Source organism: Canis aureus, chromosome 18, assembly GCF_053574225.1.
Source record: "Canis aureus isolate CA01 chromosome 18, VMU_Caureus_v.1.0, whole genome shotgun sequence".
NCBI classification, from domain to species: Eukaryota; Metazoa; Chordata; class Mammalia; order Carnivora; family Canidae; genus Canis; species Canis aureus.
The window spans coordinates 28,113,186-28,128,664 of NC_135628.1; the positions used below are offsets into that span (position 1 = coordinate 28,113,186).

Sequence of the window (15,479 nt, forward strand, 5' to 3'; positions counted from 1 at the left end):
GATAATGAAGGATCCTGACCAGTATTCTTACAAGGCTGGAAGGTTACCCCACCTTAGCATCATGGTGAGATCACAAGCGTTTTCAAGCAAAGCCAGGATTTTTTTTTTCAGGAAGCAATTTTGAAACTGATCCAGCCCTTAAATCAAAGCTGTGCTAAAATGCCAACGTTTTACATCTTAGAACATGGGGAGGATGGTTTTAATCTAAAAATTTTTCAGAACCAGAAACTATTGCTGTAGCCACATAAAATGGAAATTAATATTAAAAGTATACATGACTATCTTTTAACATTCATGAAACAATTAAGAAACAACAATTCAGTTAGAGTAACAGTGTGGGCATTGGAGAGTAGATATACAAAGACGTCCTCCACGACTCAAGTTCATATGCTAGTTTAAGTGCACAGAAAAGTAGAAAACAAACTATAATGATCTGTGATAATTCCTTTAATTAGAACAGGGTTAAATCACTTCAATGGCACAAACCAGACTGTCAGTTTTGTACCAGGCTTTGATAAGTAACTAGCACTTCACCAGAAGGAGCTAGGATGTGACTGAATCAGGTATTGGGTCAGTGGAGGTCTGCTCATATCTTAACAATGACCTTCAAAATGTTTTCTCACCATCATAGCAACTGGAAGACTATCTTATGGATAATATTTGCAATCAGATGAATAAAATACACTGAAAAACTATGTCTCTAGGGCTCTTAATTTTGCCATTGAAATCAGAAAGCTATTCATTTCAAAGACTCAAAATCTCTTACAAAAAGAACACTGGCAAAAATTAGAAAAATACAAAATCTCAAATGTCATAGAAAGGTAAAAACCATCACATATTGCTGGTGGGACTGTAGACTGGTATAGCAGTTCTGGTGAATAATTCCGAATGATAAAACATTATACTATATACTGTGATCCCCAAATTCCTCTGCTGGGAATTATATCTTCAAGAAATTCTCTCCTAAGCTCTCATCCATCATCATTTAGGGTGATGTCCATGAGTACATATTCAAGCAGTTTTTGGTGCTGAGTGAGAACTGGCAGTCACCAGGGCATCCAACTGGAGAATGGGAGGGAGAATTAAGCACTGCCCACCATAGACTGCCATGGAGATTAAAAGCAAACTATCAGGTATCTACATCCATAGTGACATGACTAGATCTAAAAACACATGCTTAATGATAAAAATAAGAAGTGGAATGAGACTGACAATACCGTGCCATTTTTACCCACTAAAATTTGTGGACATAAAGCAGAAAATGCATTTGATGCACAAGCCGATGCAAACAAAAATAGAGAATGACTGCCTGTGGGTGAAAGGGAAATGGGAGTAGGGGTAGGAGATACAGAAGAAGGAAGGGAAGAAGAGAGAAAGGGAAGGGAAGACTCTTCTCACTTTTTTTTTTAAATTTTTATTTATTTATGATAGTCACACACACACACAGAGAGAGGCAGAGACATTGGCAGAGGGAGAAGCAGGCTCCATGCACCGGTAGCCCGACGTGGGATTCGATCCCGGGTCTCCAGGACCAAAGGCAGGCGCCAAACCACTGCGCCACCCAGGGATCCCTCACTTTTTTTTTTTAAGATTTTATTTATTTATTTATTCACAAGAGACACAGAGGGAGAGGCAGAGTCATGAGGGAGCCTGATGCGGGACTCATTCCCAGGACCCCCAGATGACTGCCTGAGCCAAAGGCAGATGCTCAACCACTGAGCCACCCAGGCCTCCTGACCCTTCTCACTCTTAAGACAAAGAAGTTAAGAGATGACCTTCAAAAGAACACTAGTTATGTAAATAACCACCTACATTTTAAAAAGCTCATAGAAAAAGTTGATGTAGAATTTTAAATTTACTACATGTTCAAAATTACTGACAATATGCATGAGAATCCAAAAAGAATGTAAGTATCTACAGAGTTTTGGTGAGGAGCAGTCTGGACTGGTGAAAAGAAGTGTGGTCTCAGTGTCCTAACACTTGAGCTCTACCAATCACTGGCATATGACTGGGCAGCTGCCCTCCTTCCCTGGACACCAGCTCCTTCCATTTGGGACAGAAGCACCTCTGACTAGCCTGATCTGGAAGCGTCCGTCTGTGTGTACTAGAATGGTGTTCAGGAAGACATGCTTGTAAACTTAATCTGCTGTAGTTTTAAAAGGTCCCAGATCCCCAAATAGGGCTATCTACAAAAAAAAAAAAAAGAGCCACATTAAAAATAAAAAAACAACAAAGAACCCCAAACCAAAAAAAAAAAAAAAAAAAAAAATTTCCTAGTCATTTCATACTTTTTTATGGTTTTCACAATAATTTTAAATAGTATTCATTTTCTCTTGTCCTTTCAGATAGCCAACAGAAAATGAAAATCTCCACGTGATGAAGAGATTTTTTAGAAACTTAAATCCCTAAGTTTTTATTTTTGCTGGACATCCAAGAATATATATCACTATAAAATGATTTGGATATAAGAAATTATCATTTGACAGGGCTTCCTTTGCATCTAAAAGGCACCGCTGAAGGTCTCATTAAAGGTCTTGCTTTACAATATTGACTCATGTTATTCCTACTAAATAATTCTTTTGTCATAGCAACCTCTTTTCCCCAAAGATGGGGGGAAAGCATTTTATTTTCTGCCATCTAAAACCATAGCTCTACACCCACTCAGAAGGGAGCATAACATTTACAGCAAATGTCACAACAACCATTATGAAACAATAGGCAGATGAGTCATGTGAGATTGGGGCAACACGAGTGACATTTCAGATGATTTTAGAGTGCTTAACCTTATTATTAGAACTCTTTTAAAAAAATCGTTTGTATCTGCTGGAAAAAAAATTATTTAAAAAACAGCATAGCAGAGCCAGCCACTAATGTTCAAATAGAAATAAACCAGCTGCTTGGCTACTGTTAACATAGCTATCAAATAAATCTACGGCATCTAAAATAATGGTGTTGATATTCATGGAAACATTTGAACCCACAGGCCCACAGTATTAACAATAAAGTAACTAGATAGGTAAAGACATTTCTGACTGGAGCTGGAAATAGAAACTCCTGAGGTTTCAGCTCCCCAACCAAGTTTACAAATGAGTAAAACAAGTAGCTCCAACAATCCGAGTTCAGGACTGAGCATATGTAAGAAATAGAAGAAATGGAACAGAAGTGGTCAGAGCAGATGGAGACTCACTCTCACATGTGACTTGCTGGCTTGAAGACAAACATGCTAATGAGTTTTCCCTACTAGGAGTCAGTATTGATAACAACAACAAAAAATGAACTCGTTTCACACGTCGCAATTCACCACCCGCCTTCCCAACACTGATTCCTCACGGCAAAGCTGTTGGGAGTAGTAGGTATCACTACCTTTCACTAGATAAGGAATCCGAGGTCAGGGGCAAGTTTAGCAACTTAACCAATGATGAGAAAGGAGCTGGTTTTGGAACCAGGTTTCTGTGGAGCCTTCGGAATAGAAGACCCATACGTTTGAATTCGCTTGTGCTGTTTCCTAAAACTTAGGAGTAAATTCTCCTCCTACGTCCATCTTCACCCCCATCTAAATCATACAGGACATGTGAATTACAAGATAAAATTTTTTTTTTTTTTGCCTAAGCCTCGAATCAGCCTGAGATACAGCCTTACTTTCCTATTTCCTAAGCAGTAAAAGGGAGTGGAATCCTATTCATTTACAAGGGCTCTGAAAGAATTAGGTGAAATGTTTTTCTACTGACAGGTCACAGAATGAAGCATTCATACAAATGTACACTGTTGAACTATTTTAAAGTGAAAACTCACCTGTGCTGCTTAACCAAATCTTTTGTAAATGGTGAAGTATACAACTAGCTTGGCTTTTGAAAGTATAGTAGGTGATGTATATTTTTCATGCCTCAAACTATTTCTGTTGATAGGAAATTACACACTATTGTTAATCTTGGAAGATGTCTGTAAAAATCAAACTAAATCCAAAATGATTGTAAATCAAGAATTGGCTGAAAATATCTGTTTTCCTCTCTTTCTAGTTTAGGTGGAAGCATTTTGTGTTACAGAGCTAGGATGTTAATTTGTTGAGAGTTTCTGTCTGAATTCCGCTGTCTCTTTAGCTCCAGCATGAATTACATTACAGGCCTCTGTAAATGCAGTGCAGCAGAAAACCACATGTTAGCCATCAGGGCTGAATTTTTTGTTTTGGGCCATGGAGAGGCTACCCATCAGTGCATAAAGGTCTGTCTACCTGGCCTTTTGGATCATAGTTCAGGCACACAATTAATTCATTATGGAGTAAGTCACTGCTCGCTTTTGAACTAGTCTTTCCAGCTTTGGAGGTGAATGTCCTGTCACTGACCTGAAGAAATACCTCTACTCTTTCAAACTCCATTAAATCACATTTCCTTCTGTTTTTTTTTTTTTTTTTTTTTTTTTTTTAACTGGTGGGGGTGGAAGGCAAAGTTTGTAGTAACAGAATGTTCAGTAAGTAGATGAAAAGGTAGAGCAACCTAAGCATATTTGTGATAGTGAAGGTTTTAGGAATAACAAATAGATTAAAGCAACATAAGCAAAATCCTTTTAATCTTCATTCTTTAATGTATTTTGAAATTTAAAGATAGGGTCACATCATCTGGGATACTCAATTTAACATGTCATTAAAAGTTTGAAGTAAAGAAGTTTCCATTTATTTCCAATCTCACAAATATATATTTCTTGGTGTTCTTCTATGCTGTACTAAGTACTGTATCCGTATACATGTATTCATAATGAAAGAGTATATGCATCTTCCTCTTTAGTAACAAACCATGTCTCCCCCAACCCTTTCTACCTTGCTCGCTCCAGAGAGGTAACCATCATGCTGAATTTTGTGTCCATCACACCCTTACCCTTTGTAAAATATACTGTTACTACATATGCTTTCCCAATCAAGATATTACACTGCCATTTCTGAACCTACTAAAATATTATCACAGACTGTAAGTGGGCATCTGTACCTTTTAGCCCTAACAATGCATTTCTAAGAATCGTCATTGCTGTCTGACATAGTTTACTGTGTCATTGCTTTTTTCCAAGGGCACAGAATTCATCTCAAGCTGATTTAGAATCCAGACCCAAGAATCACATTCTTCAAACTGAGAGGCAATGGAAACCTAAAGTTTTTAGAAACGTCTATGACCAAGTTGTTGTTTTTCCTGGAAACTGATTAAAGGGTCACAGAAAATGGACCAATACTGAGATAGAATTGAACTAACAGAAATACAATACCTATAACCAACAGTCCAAGAATACCACTTATATCTCTGATCACAACTATATGTGATGTACTCATCCTATCTGGTACCATGTTTTAGAAGGGACAATGAAAAAAGAAAAAGAGGGACAGCAGGACCATGAATAACAAGAAATAGATGAAGGACCTGGAAATATTGTTGAGGCCTGAATTGTTAGTCTTCAACTATCTGAAAGCTGATCATAAGCAAGAGAGTGTCTATCTCTTCTGGCTATTTCCCTTGGAAAATTGAAGGAAAGTTTTGAAATTTAGAATGCAAGTGTATTCACCTAGAGAGAATTTATATTTGCTTTTTTTTTTAAAGATTTTATTTATTCATGAGAGACAGAGAGAGAGAGAGAGAGAGAGAGAGAGGCAGAGACACAGGAGGAGGGAGAAGCAGGCTCCATGCAGGGAGCCCGACGTGGGACTCGATCCCGGGACTCCAGGATCACACCCTGGGCCAAAGGCAGGTGCTAAACTGCTGAGCTACCCAGGGATCCCTATATTTGCTTCTCTAGACACCTAGGGGCCCTAACAAATCTGGGGCACTTTAAAACCAAATTAACAGTTTGAAGGTATGTAAATTTGGGCTACAACTCCATGCAAGAACTAGCTTCTGGTTAAAACTTCGGAGAAAAAAAAAAAAAAAGAAACTTCGGAGAAATCCTGTCCCTGCTCTGGTGTATATCCAGACACTTCTGGGGGTTGCGGTGAGGGACTCACCAACATAGTATAGACATGAGCTTTTGAAATTTCAGTTTAATGTTTCATATTAGATTATCCTGCTTGGTCAATAGGGAGCTTTAACCTTCTATTTTGAGTTTTGTGAGGCCCTGAAAACCAAAACTGAAAACCAAGTACACAAATGTCCTTAGAAAAAAAGTAATTTCACTGGTGTCAGTCCTTTACTTATCAGGAATAACGTCTGGTTCTCTGCCTTCAATGGTGTCAGTCCTTTACTTACCAGGAATAACCTCTGGTTTTCTGCCTTCAATTATAGTTTGGCCTGGTAATTTTACAATTTATAAATAATTTATTATAAGTGTGTGTATGAAATTATAGAGATGCAGATATTGACATAATGTACAGAAGACATTTCTGTCGAACTAATTCTCCAAAATCAACTGAGCTGTCTCAGGAAACAGCAAAGGGAGATGCCTAGTAGAAGTGCTCTAGAGAAAGTCTGATAATTACACATCAGGAAAGCTATATAGATGATCCAAGAATCAGAGATTTGATCAGTCTTTCAACTCTAAGTTACCATGACTATATCAAATACAAGAGAAGAAGCACGTTACAGTTACATAGGAGAAGTTATTGTACCAGCTTTCCCTGCATAGAGCAATTCATGGTAAGGAGGATTTATAATGACAGAAAATCAAGAGCAAGAGTTTCAGTCAGCTGACGGTGTCTTCAAAACATCTGATTTCATAAGAGTGGCTGTTTACAGACTGTTTCCTTTGCTTGGCCTATTACCAAAACTACATAGAAAAATTCCTGTTGACTCACAAATGTATTTTGTATCTTGGGTGTCAAATAAATTATGTGTTGAAAACAAGTGTTTTAGGGTTGACTGCACACACTCATATCGATTTCCTTTAATATTTCATTCTTCAAAAACAGAGTTCATATGTTATTCACCTTCATATTCCCATTACCAGGCAAAACAATTGGCACTTAGTAGGTCCTCAGCAAATGTTCGCTCAGGAGAACCCTAGGTTCCTCAGCTATAATACTCCAATTACATCTTCATTACTCTCTAGGGAAAGTAGATAAATCCTACTTTGTGAGGCTGTTCTTCTGTAAGGTTTGCACAAAGTTGTTTTTACTTATTTATGCGTCCACCCTCATCAGAAAAGAACACAAGAATCAAATACAACACTACTAAGTTGTGCATCTGTAGGGTAGTGTATATGCTGCATCCCTAAGAGTAGTTTCTTCGAGGATTACATTTTATTATTTTCAAACTGTAATTGTCATCCAAACTTGGTAAATAAGATCAAATTTAATTCAATTCCATACATGATAAGACTCTATGAAAAATAACTAAGAGCAGGTGGCTTTACACTTCAATTCTGAAATATCACTTTGTCTTACAGGGCTAACCAAGGACCTAATATTTAAAAGAGCCAAAATAATAAAAGTCTTACCTCCGCATGAGGAGTAGGTGGCAAAACTGAAGTCTCATTTTCAGTAACATTTCCAGTTGGCCCATTGTTTGGTGAGCTGGGGCCAGACCCTGGAGAACTGCTACTGACTGAGGATTCTGGAAAACATTGTGAAGCACAGATTCATGAAAACCATACAAGGATGAGCTTTACTTACATTCTAAACAATATACTGCCCCAAACATTGCTTTCCTCACCTATGGGAACAACAAGCACCATTTCAGTCCACAGTAAGGACTGTGCAAAATTATGAAACATTTCTGAATTCTACCACTTTTCCCCTTTGTTTTCACCATTAAAAATACAACACATTACTGCATAGTTTCTAGATAAGTAAGAACAGTTGGAGAACATTATAGGAGCTTTTGATGAGGCAAAATAAATAAATAAATAAATAAAGGTCATAGGCATAAAATTCTTAAAGGCATCTTTCTCACTGCCTTTCTATTTGTCTTACATTTTGATGAATCTGCTTTTTTGCTTTGATTCTTTCTTATTTGCTTTTAACCAGAAAAATGCACCTTAAAAATACTTCAAGGAGCTTCTTTTCCCCCAGACTGCTAACTCCTGTCTTTCCTGGGTGACTAAATACTGATTTCTCATTAATGTCTCATTTTCATATCCTGTCTTCAAAAACAAAAACGAAAAAGTTATTTTTTTTGCACCTGCCTTGTCAGTTTAAAATCATATTATTTATATCTTAGCAATATGCAGACAGAAGTATTTCCTTATGTAGAAATCGCTGCCGTGAGCCTGAGAATTCAAGGCAACAAATAAATACTGCAAAAGGGTTCTACAGCATGGCACTGGACAAGTTCTGGAGGGGGACGTAGCAGCTGATTTTCTGGGAAAACTGAGGAAATCTCAGAAAAGAAATGAGATGGCAACTGGCTTGAAGAGAAGTAGAAGTAGTTCTCGAAATGGAGACAGTGGAGAAGAAGGGAGTGCACGAGAAAGCACTGTAGGCACAGGGAGATGCTGAGCCTTAGGATTTTTAAATAATGCGGCTTTGGTGGGAAAAGGGAGCAGAAAATTGAGGAACTTATAAAAGAGGGAAATGGCGAATGGTTCCCAGGTCAATTCTTGGGAGGAAAGGGGGCACAGGGTTTGGAAAAAGCATGTACTTGATCCTAGGAAACAGACAAGGGAGATGGAGAGGTATAAGAAGAACAGCAATACCAATTTAACTGCTACATGATACCATGATTGGTCTCTGACTAGATAGTAAAAATAATTAGTATGAAGATCCAAACAGAGCTCATCCAAATTTCATGAAAGCTGGCAGAGAAAGGAGGAGGAGCATAGGTAATAAAGCTGTCTTTCTGGTACTTTGGATCCTCCAAAGGCATTTAGATTAAGTACAACATACTAGTTTAAAAAAACCTACAAAAGTGTCCACAAGTCCCAGCTCACTGACCGAAGATGTGCATCTAATAAACACAGAAGTCTCTCTTTGAATATACATTTTTTTCCTCAGATTAAAGGGGGAGGGAGTCATTATCTCTCAACATCAGGGAAAGAACAATATGGTGTTTCAAAACTCAAGAAACTTGAGTAAAACTCCAGTAAATCATAACTCCTTTCAGTTAGAAATCATCATTACCCAGGTAGGTATTAACCAAAATCCCCGTGCAAGTTAGCAAGTGACTGTGGGGAAAAAGTTATGATCAAGAAGAGATTAATAGGAAAATAGAAAAGAACATTGGGATAAATAAATAAGACCTTAATCAGATTCTAACAAACAAACAAAAACAAACAACAAAAGCAAAGCAATGTATATGGCTTTCTATTTTCTTCAGGCTTTCCTGTTATGAGGGAGTGTACTCTCTCCGATTAGAAAAATCACATATCTATTTACATTAGACAGTTGATATCTTCATCTTCTTTACATTCTTTAAAATGGACTCAGTCCCCAAATTCCCAATCCCACCAAGTACCTCTATCATGAAAACCTGAGGAAGATTTTTATTTACTTAAGTACAAATCTGTGTTTTGAAAAACAAGTCTTCAGCTCTGAATTTAGAATTGATCCAAACTAGTGATTATATTTGATATTGAAAAATAAATATAAACTTCAGTAAAGCAATACTTATTTATCTATTTCGTGTTCCTCATCTGTTAAGGAAAAATACTCCAACCATTACTTTTCTTCAGATAAACACTTCAATTTGCCAGGAATGAATAGGAGACTACATACTCATTTTTTTCCTAAATAACCTGTAAAACTACCAAGTTGCATTAGTATTCTGTACTTTCCCACTTCCACCCCCACAATTTTTTTCCCTTTTGTCTCCTCAAAGTAGGCACTAGCATGGCCACAGGAGATAGAGAAAACAAATAATTTTGAAAAACTATTATCCTTACCTGCTAATAATAAGACCTGATCTTGGAGAAATAATAATAATTGACTACATTGGTACAAGCACAATCTTCCTTGAGAATGGAAGGAAATGGTTGCAGATTTCTACTTCTTTATGGATGCAACCAAAAGAAACGACCAACTATAATGCATATAGTTCCAAGTAGGTACTCAATAAACAGTAGTCAGTATTATTACTTTGGCTAGTCTTTTTGGTTCTTATATCCCTCGGTCTTCTCTAATTTCAGACCAGGTACAACTGGGACTAGAAAGCTTTGTAAGACATCAGGTTGAATTTCCTAACCTGTTCACCCCACCACTAACCAGGCAGCTAAAAAAATAAGAACTCTTCCATTTGAGACTAGTGAAAATGACAGTTTCTTTCCCTTCCTAAAAGGCAATATATCCCCCTCCTGCCATAAGTCCCAGTTCACTAGTAAACACATAAAGTCATTTATGAGTTCTGTAAATTTGTTGAAAAGTCAAGGTTTTGCTGTTCCACATAGTTTAATTTTCCCAGATGTATTTTGTACATTCATGTCTGAATATGGGGGAAGTGTTCTTCTTGGACCTCCCTCTGCTCATTGCTGATCAAATTTCATTAAAAGTTATACTCTTCTGGTTGGCATTCCTAAAACGGACTGCCTGTTTCTAAAAAGATTAAGGTGAGCTTTGGCGTTCCCTAGTTATGCCTAGATTGACACACAGTTCTGTTTTTCATTCATTTCCTGTTTGACACAGTTGGTGAATGCATGGCAAGGTTTACTGAGCTACTTGTGAATTTTCAATATAATTTCCTTTCAAGACATGTTTCTCCTCAAAATAACTTTTAATATGCAACAGCCATATTTACTCTACGCTATTTATTTTCATTCCTCCTACCGGCATTTTTTAGTGTATGTCTGCACAGTCCTCAATTACCTGTCACCTCAAACATTCGCTTCTTGAATGAAGTGACAACATTTCCATCCTTCCGCCTGAGTAAGGGGCTGCTTCTCCTCTCTGCCACTTTCTGTTTTAACCTGGACCGCACCTTCAAGTTGGGCTCAGAGGCTGGGGATTGAGACAAAGAAAATAGATAAAAATTAAAAAATAGAGAGCCAGTTGCTCCTGTGTATAAAAGAACGGCTCACTCTCTTCTTGGTTCCTTCTCAGCTCAAATTAAAATTCCAAGCATGTCAATAAGGCATTAGCTCTAAATGAATTAAACAGACAAATATAGTAATTATTTTTTATGAAATGTGCAAAATGCTTTTCTATTTCTTTAAAGGTAAAGCAAAAAAAGTAAAAATAGAAGTTTTCTACTTATTTTATCTGACAGAACTGGGATTGCTGGGAAGTTTTAATCACTAAATACGTTTGGGTCAGAGTAAGATTTATTATGCGTCATTGTCAGCTCTCTTAATTCTCTCCAGGGTGAAACTCAATACCCACAAAAACAGTACCCTAATGTGATTTTAGAGACTCTGGCCTGACTTCTGGTAATAAGAGGACACCTCTGTAGCATATAATTTACGTCTAATTCTGACTCCTGGAGTATTTCTTTGTCGGTAGTCTCTAACCTGAAATCCTGAGAAAATATACTCAGTATCATAACACCAAACCAAGTAGAGTCACTATGAATAAGAAAGGGTGGTCAGATCTTAGAATTGGAAGTTCAGAGTAAGGTTCTATGTTCCAACGTACAAATGCACATTATTCATACATATGTTACTATTTCTTTGCTTAAACGATTCTCTCTAAATAGTGATGCTCTATAATTTAGATATTATGGATTAGGTTTCTACATAATTATACTCTAAAAGAATGGGAACATTAGACTGAGTCCCTATGTAATTCAAACCAGAGATGATGATGATGATGATGATGATGATGATGATGATGATGATGCGGGGGGGGGGGGGGGGGGATGAGGGAAAGGGGGTTTCCAATGACAACTAGCATTCACAGAGTAGTTTCTATGTCCACTACTATTCTAAATGCTTTTTTCAAGATTAACTCATTTAACCATAAAAAAAAATCCATCTGGGTCAGATTCTATTTATACCTTGATTATAACGAGGAAACCAACACACAGCCAGTGTAAGTAACTTGCCCAAGGTCTCATAGGTCAAAAGGGAGGACACCATGATCTATACCTAGATAATCTAGCTCAAGTCCAATCTTCTAAATACTGAAAATATTGCTCCTCCATCTCTCCTCATGTATGAACACCATAACAATTATAAACCATTTCCCAAAGTTCTACTAATCATCCATATCAGACACAATGTTATGATGCAGTTAGAATTTCTGATCAGTGAAAATGTTTCCTTTGAAGGCATTTTCTGTTTTTGCCTGACTGCAAAGGTTCTCAAAGTAGAACTTACAATGCTTTCTTCCTTTCTTTCTCCTTCTTGCTTGCTTGTTTTTATGTTTAGATTTCAGCTATCCATACCTTAGTGTTGCCTTTGTTCTTTTCTGTTTCCCTTCTCTTACCTGAGACTGAGAATCCCTGCATACTAGGCTTGAAATAGGAACTTGAAAAAAATAGGTCATTACAAGATAAAACAAGTTAATTTTTTGGTGTTTTATGGCTGAAAATATTGAGAACATGAAAAGGGGCAGCTGGAAAGCATTGTATGGTGAAAGAGGGAGTGGGCAGAGACCAAATCTTAAAAACAAGCAGCTCAGTGTGTGGAGCCCTGCACTTCCGCCCCCCGCCCCCTAACTTTGAGGCAAAGACCAGAAGCAGTTTGGGCAAAGCACTGAAGATCTTCCAGATCTTCCAGGAGTGTCAACCCACTTGAACTTAGTGGGGAAGTCTGAATCTGAATTGCTAGCATCCGATTTGCCTGGGATTAAAGGGAGAAATGGAACTGTATTAATTCACTTAGATTTGATTCTCCATACATATTTATTTTAAAATTCCTTTAGAAGCACCAGTTTTCATCTCTACAAAAAGCTGTCAGTAAATATAATCATCTGAAACCTAGCATGGAAGAAATGAGGAATCCCTATGCGCTAACTATATTTGTTTCCACTGTAGCCTCGCTTATGACCAGAAGAGAAAAATCACAAATTCGTAGACTTTGTTCTAGATGGGCCTTTGCTATGAATTTAAAGTAATAAATGGTACTGACTGGCTGTCCAGAGGAAGTAGATCAATTGGTTAGTCACTAAAAGATGGAGTAGAAAGTGCACTCTGTTTTCTGTGGGAAGACGTGAAGTGGAGTCCACTTCCCAGCTATGAGATAGTCAGTGAAATTCCAGTGCTTTCTGAGCCTGACTCTTCACTTGTAAAACATGAAAATCTAACACCGTCCTTATTTTTTAAAATATTTTATTTATTTATTCATGAGAGACACAGAGGGAGAGAAAGAGAGGCAGATACATAGGCAGAGAGAGAAGCAGGTTCCCTGTAGGGAGCTTGAGGCGGGACTTGATGCCCAGACTCTGGAATCATGCCCCGAGCCAAAGGCAGACTCTCAACCACTGAGCCACCCAGGCATCCCTAACACCTTCTTTATGGCCACCTGATTACATACCTGAAAATAACTGTGAAGACCTGGGTGAATGCAAAAGGGAAGAAAAGTTTTATGGAATTTTAATTATTGCTATTCCCACTAAGGGTTGTACAGCTAGGAGGGACAGAGCCAGGACTGGGCCCCACATCCCCTGATTCTCAGTCCAGTCCTCCTCTCTTTTCTCACACATTGCACCAGCTGGGGCCAAGTTTCTGCAATCAAGACAAAAATGTGCCAAAAGCTTGGAAAAACAGCATATGCCATTTAAACATTCTACATGAAACCTAGAATTCCATAAGCTTTTTAGGAAAAAATGACTTTTCAGGTCAGTACATAGCTTTCATTCCTACATTTGTCTGTATGAGAATGGGCTGGATATACAGTTCTTAAAATTTTTTCAAAGGTCAACACAAAATAAGTGAACACCAGACTAGGAATGAGAACTGAGTTCTGGCCTTGTATCTATTAGCTACTAAAATCAATAACCTTGAATAATTCATTGTCTCACTGAATGTCGGTTCACTTATGCAAATTAGCTACAGATTACTAGTAGTTCCTGGAGTATATCGGCTTTGGTTGAATTAGTTTGTATCTTTAAACCTCAGTTTTTCGTGTAAAAAAATGGGGACTTTTTTTTTTTCTGTTTTGTCCCCCCTGCCCCCGCCCCCATTTACTCCAATGGATTCCGTTTTCCTTCTGTGTCTGAGCCGATAGGGCTAAATCCTGAGGTTGTATCACTCCTGTCCTTTGCTGGTTGGATTTCATATGAGCTCACCTACTAGTAGAACTGATTACTGACAGAAGATTAAGGAGGAAGGAGGAGCCAGGGTGTCCTTTGCTCTCTCTGCTGCAGTGTTGCTTTGTCTCTTCCTGATTTCATCTCTCTCTAGAGGCTTCTCCATGGTTCCAGCTTTCCTAGCACTCCAGGAATATCATTTTCTCTCCTTACTTTCTCCACACTAGGGATAGGAATGGCTTCTCACTATTGCTATTTTCTGGGTGCCTCAACATCCCTAAGCAGTTGTAAGTTTCCTTTCCAAAAAGCCTATGGCTGATATCGTGTAGGTTCTATTTCCTAGCAAGACTCTGACTTACAAAGTCTCACATTTTGCAAAGTTATTGTAGAATCAAGTAAAATAATGGGATAAACCAGTGGTTCTCAGGGAAGATTCTGACACCAGAGGACAGTTGGCAGTGTCTGGAGACATTTTTGATGGTCAGTTATAGTGTAAAGCTATTGGAATCTAGTGAGTAGAAGCCCAGAGATGCTGCTAAACATCTTACAATGCACAGGGCAATCCCCACAACCAAGAATTATCTGAACTCAAATGTCAGTATTGTTAAGTGAGAGAAACCCTGGGGTTACTAATTAGTAAATGGCAGTTTCTAATGACTGTGCTAAACGGAGATGACCAAAGGAGGCAATACTATCTGATAGCAATTCTCAGTGAGGATGTAGAAGAAGAAAATAAAGAAAAGATTATCAGAAATTAGGGAGAACTATAGGTTGCTTGAAAATATTCAATATTTTGATACATTGTATACTTAGAAATTTATTTGAAAACCTTTTTAAAAGATTTATTTGATTGAGAGAGAGTACAAGCAGGGGGAGAGATAGAAGGAGAGGGAGACAAAATCTTCAGGTAGACTCCCAACTGAGTGTGAAGCCCAATGCAGGGCTCAATCCCGAGACCCTGAGACCATGACCTGAGCCAAAATCTAAAGTCAGATGCTCAATCAACTGAGTCAGCCAGGTGCCCCCATTTGAAAATATTTTTTAATACCACTGACATTTCTAAAGAAAGCAAAATAAATCAACTTTATGCAGAAAGATGTAATTCTTAGTTTTCGGAAGGATTTGAGGCATTGTGGTGTTTTTTTAATCTTTTTTTAGTTGAGGACATAGCTTTTTAAAAACTAGGAATCATTAATATTTTATAAGTGCAACAGTTTATTTTTTTTTTCAAAATATACAATACACGACTTTTCTCAGTAAAGAACTATATCTACAAGTTCTAGTAAAAACTTTTGTCTGTATTTCAATACTGGTCTGAGCCACCAGAGGCATTTGTATCTCAGTGGTAAGGGCGAATGATGGAATGATAGATAATCATCATTTAGTCCATGAAATGCTTTATAAACTCACTCCTAATATTTCAGAAGCCCACACACCAAAGCTCAGCATGATATAT

At 37.7% G+C, this 15,479-nt stretch overlaps 1 protein-coding gene across 32 annotated transcripts in view; it reads right to left on the bottom strand.

The window, feature by feature from the left end:
• The window catches only part of HDAC9 (histone deacetylase 9), a 1,013,161-nt gene that overhangs the window by 386,869 nt on the left and 610,813 nt on the right, over positions 1–15,479 (bottom strand). For 22 of the 32 annotated variants that reach the window (XM_077856623.1, XM_077856624.1, XM_077856625.1 and 19 more), the window contains 2 exons: positions 10,703–10,834; positions 7,405–7,520 (listed from right to left, as the gene is read on the bottom strand). In XM_077856623.1, the coding sequence (XP_077712749.1) occupies positions 7,405–7,520; positions 10,703–10,834 (248 nt within the window). The remainder of the gene's footprint in view (positions 1–7,404; positions 7,521–10,702; positions 10,835–15,479) is intronic. The other 10 variants (XM_077856635.1, XM_077856633.1, XM_077856632.1 and 7 more) reach the window with 1 other exon arrangement.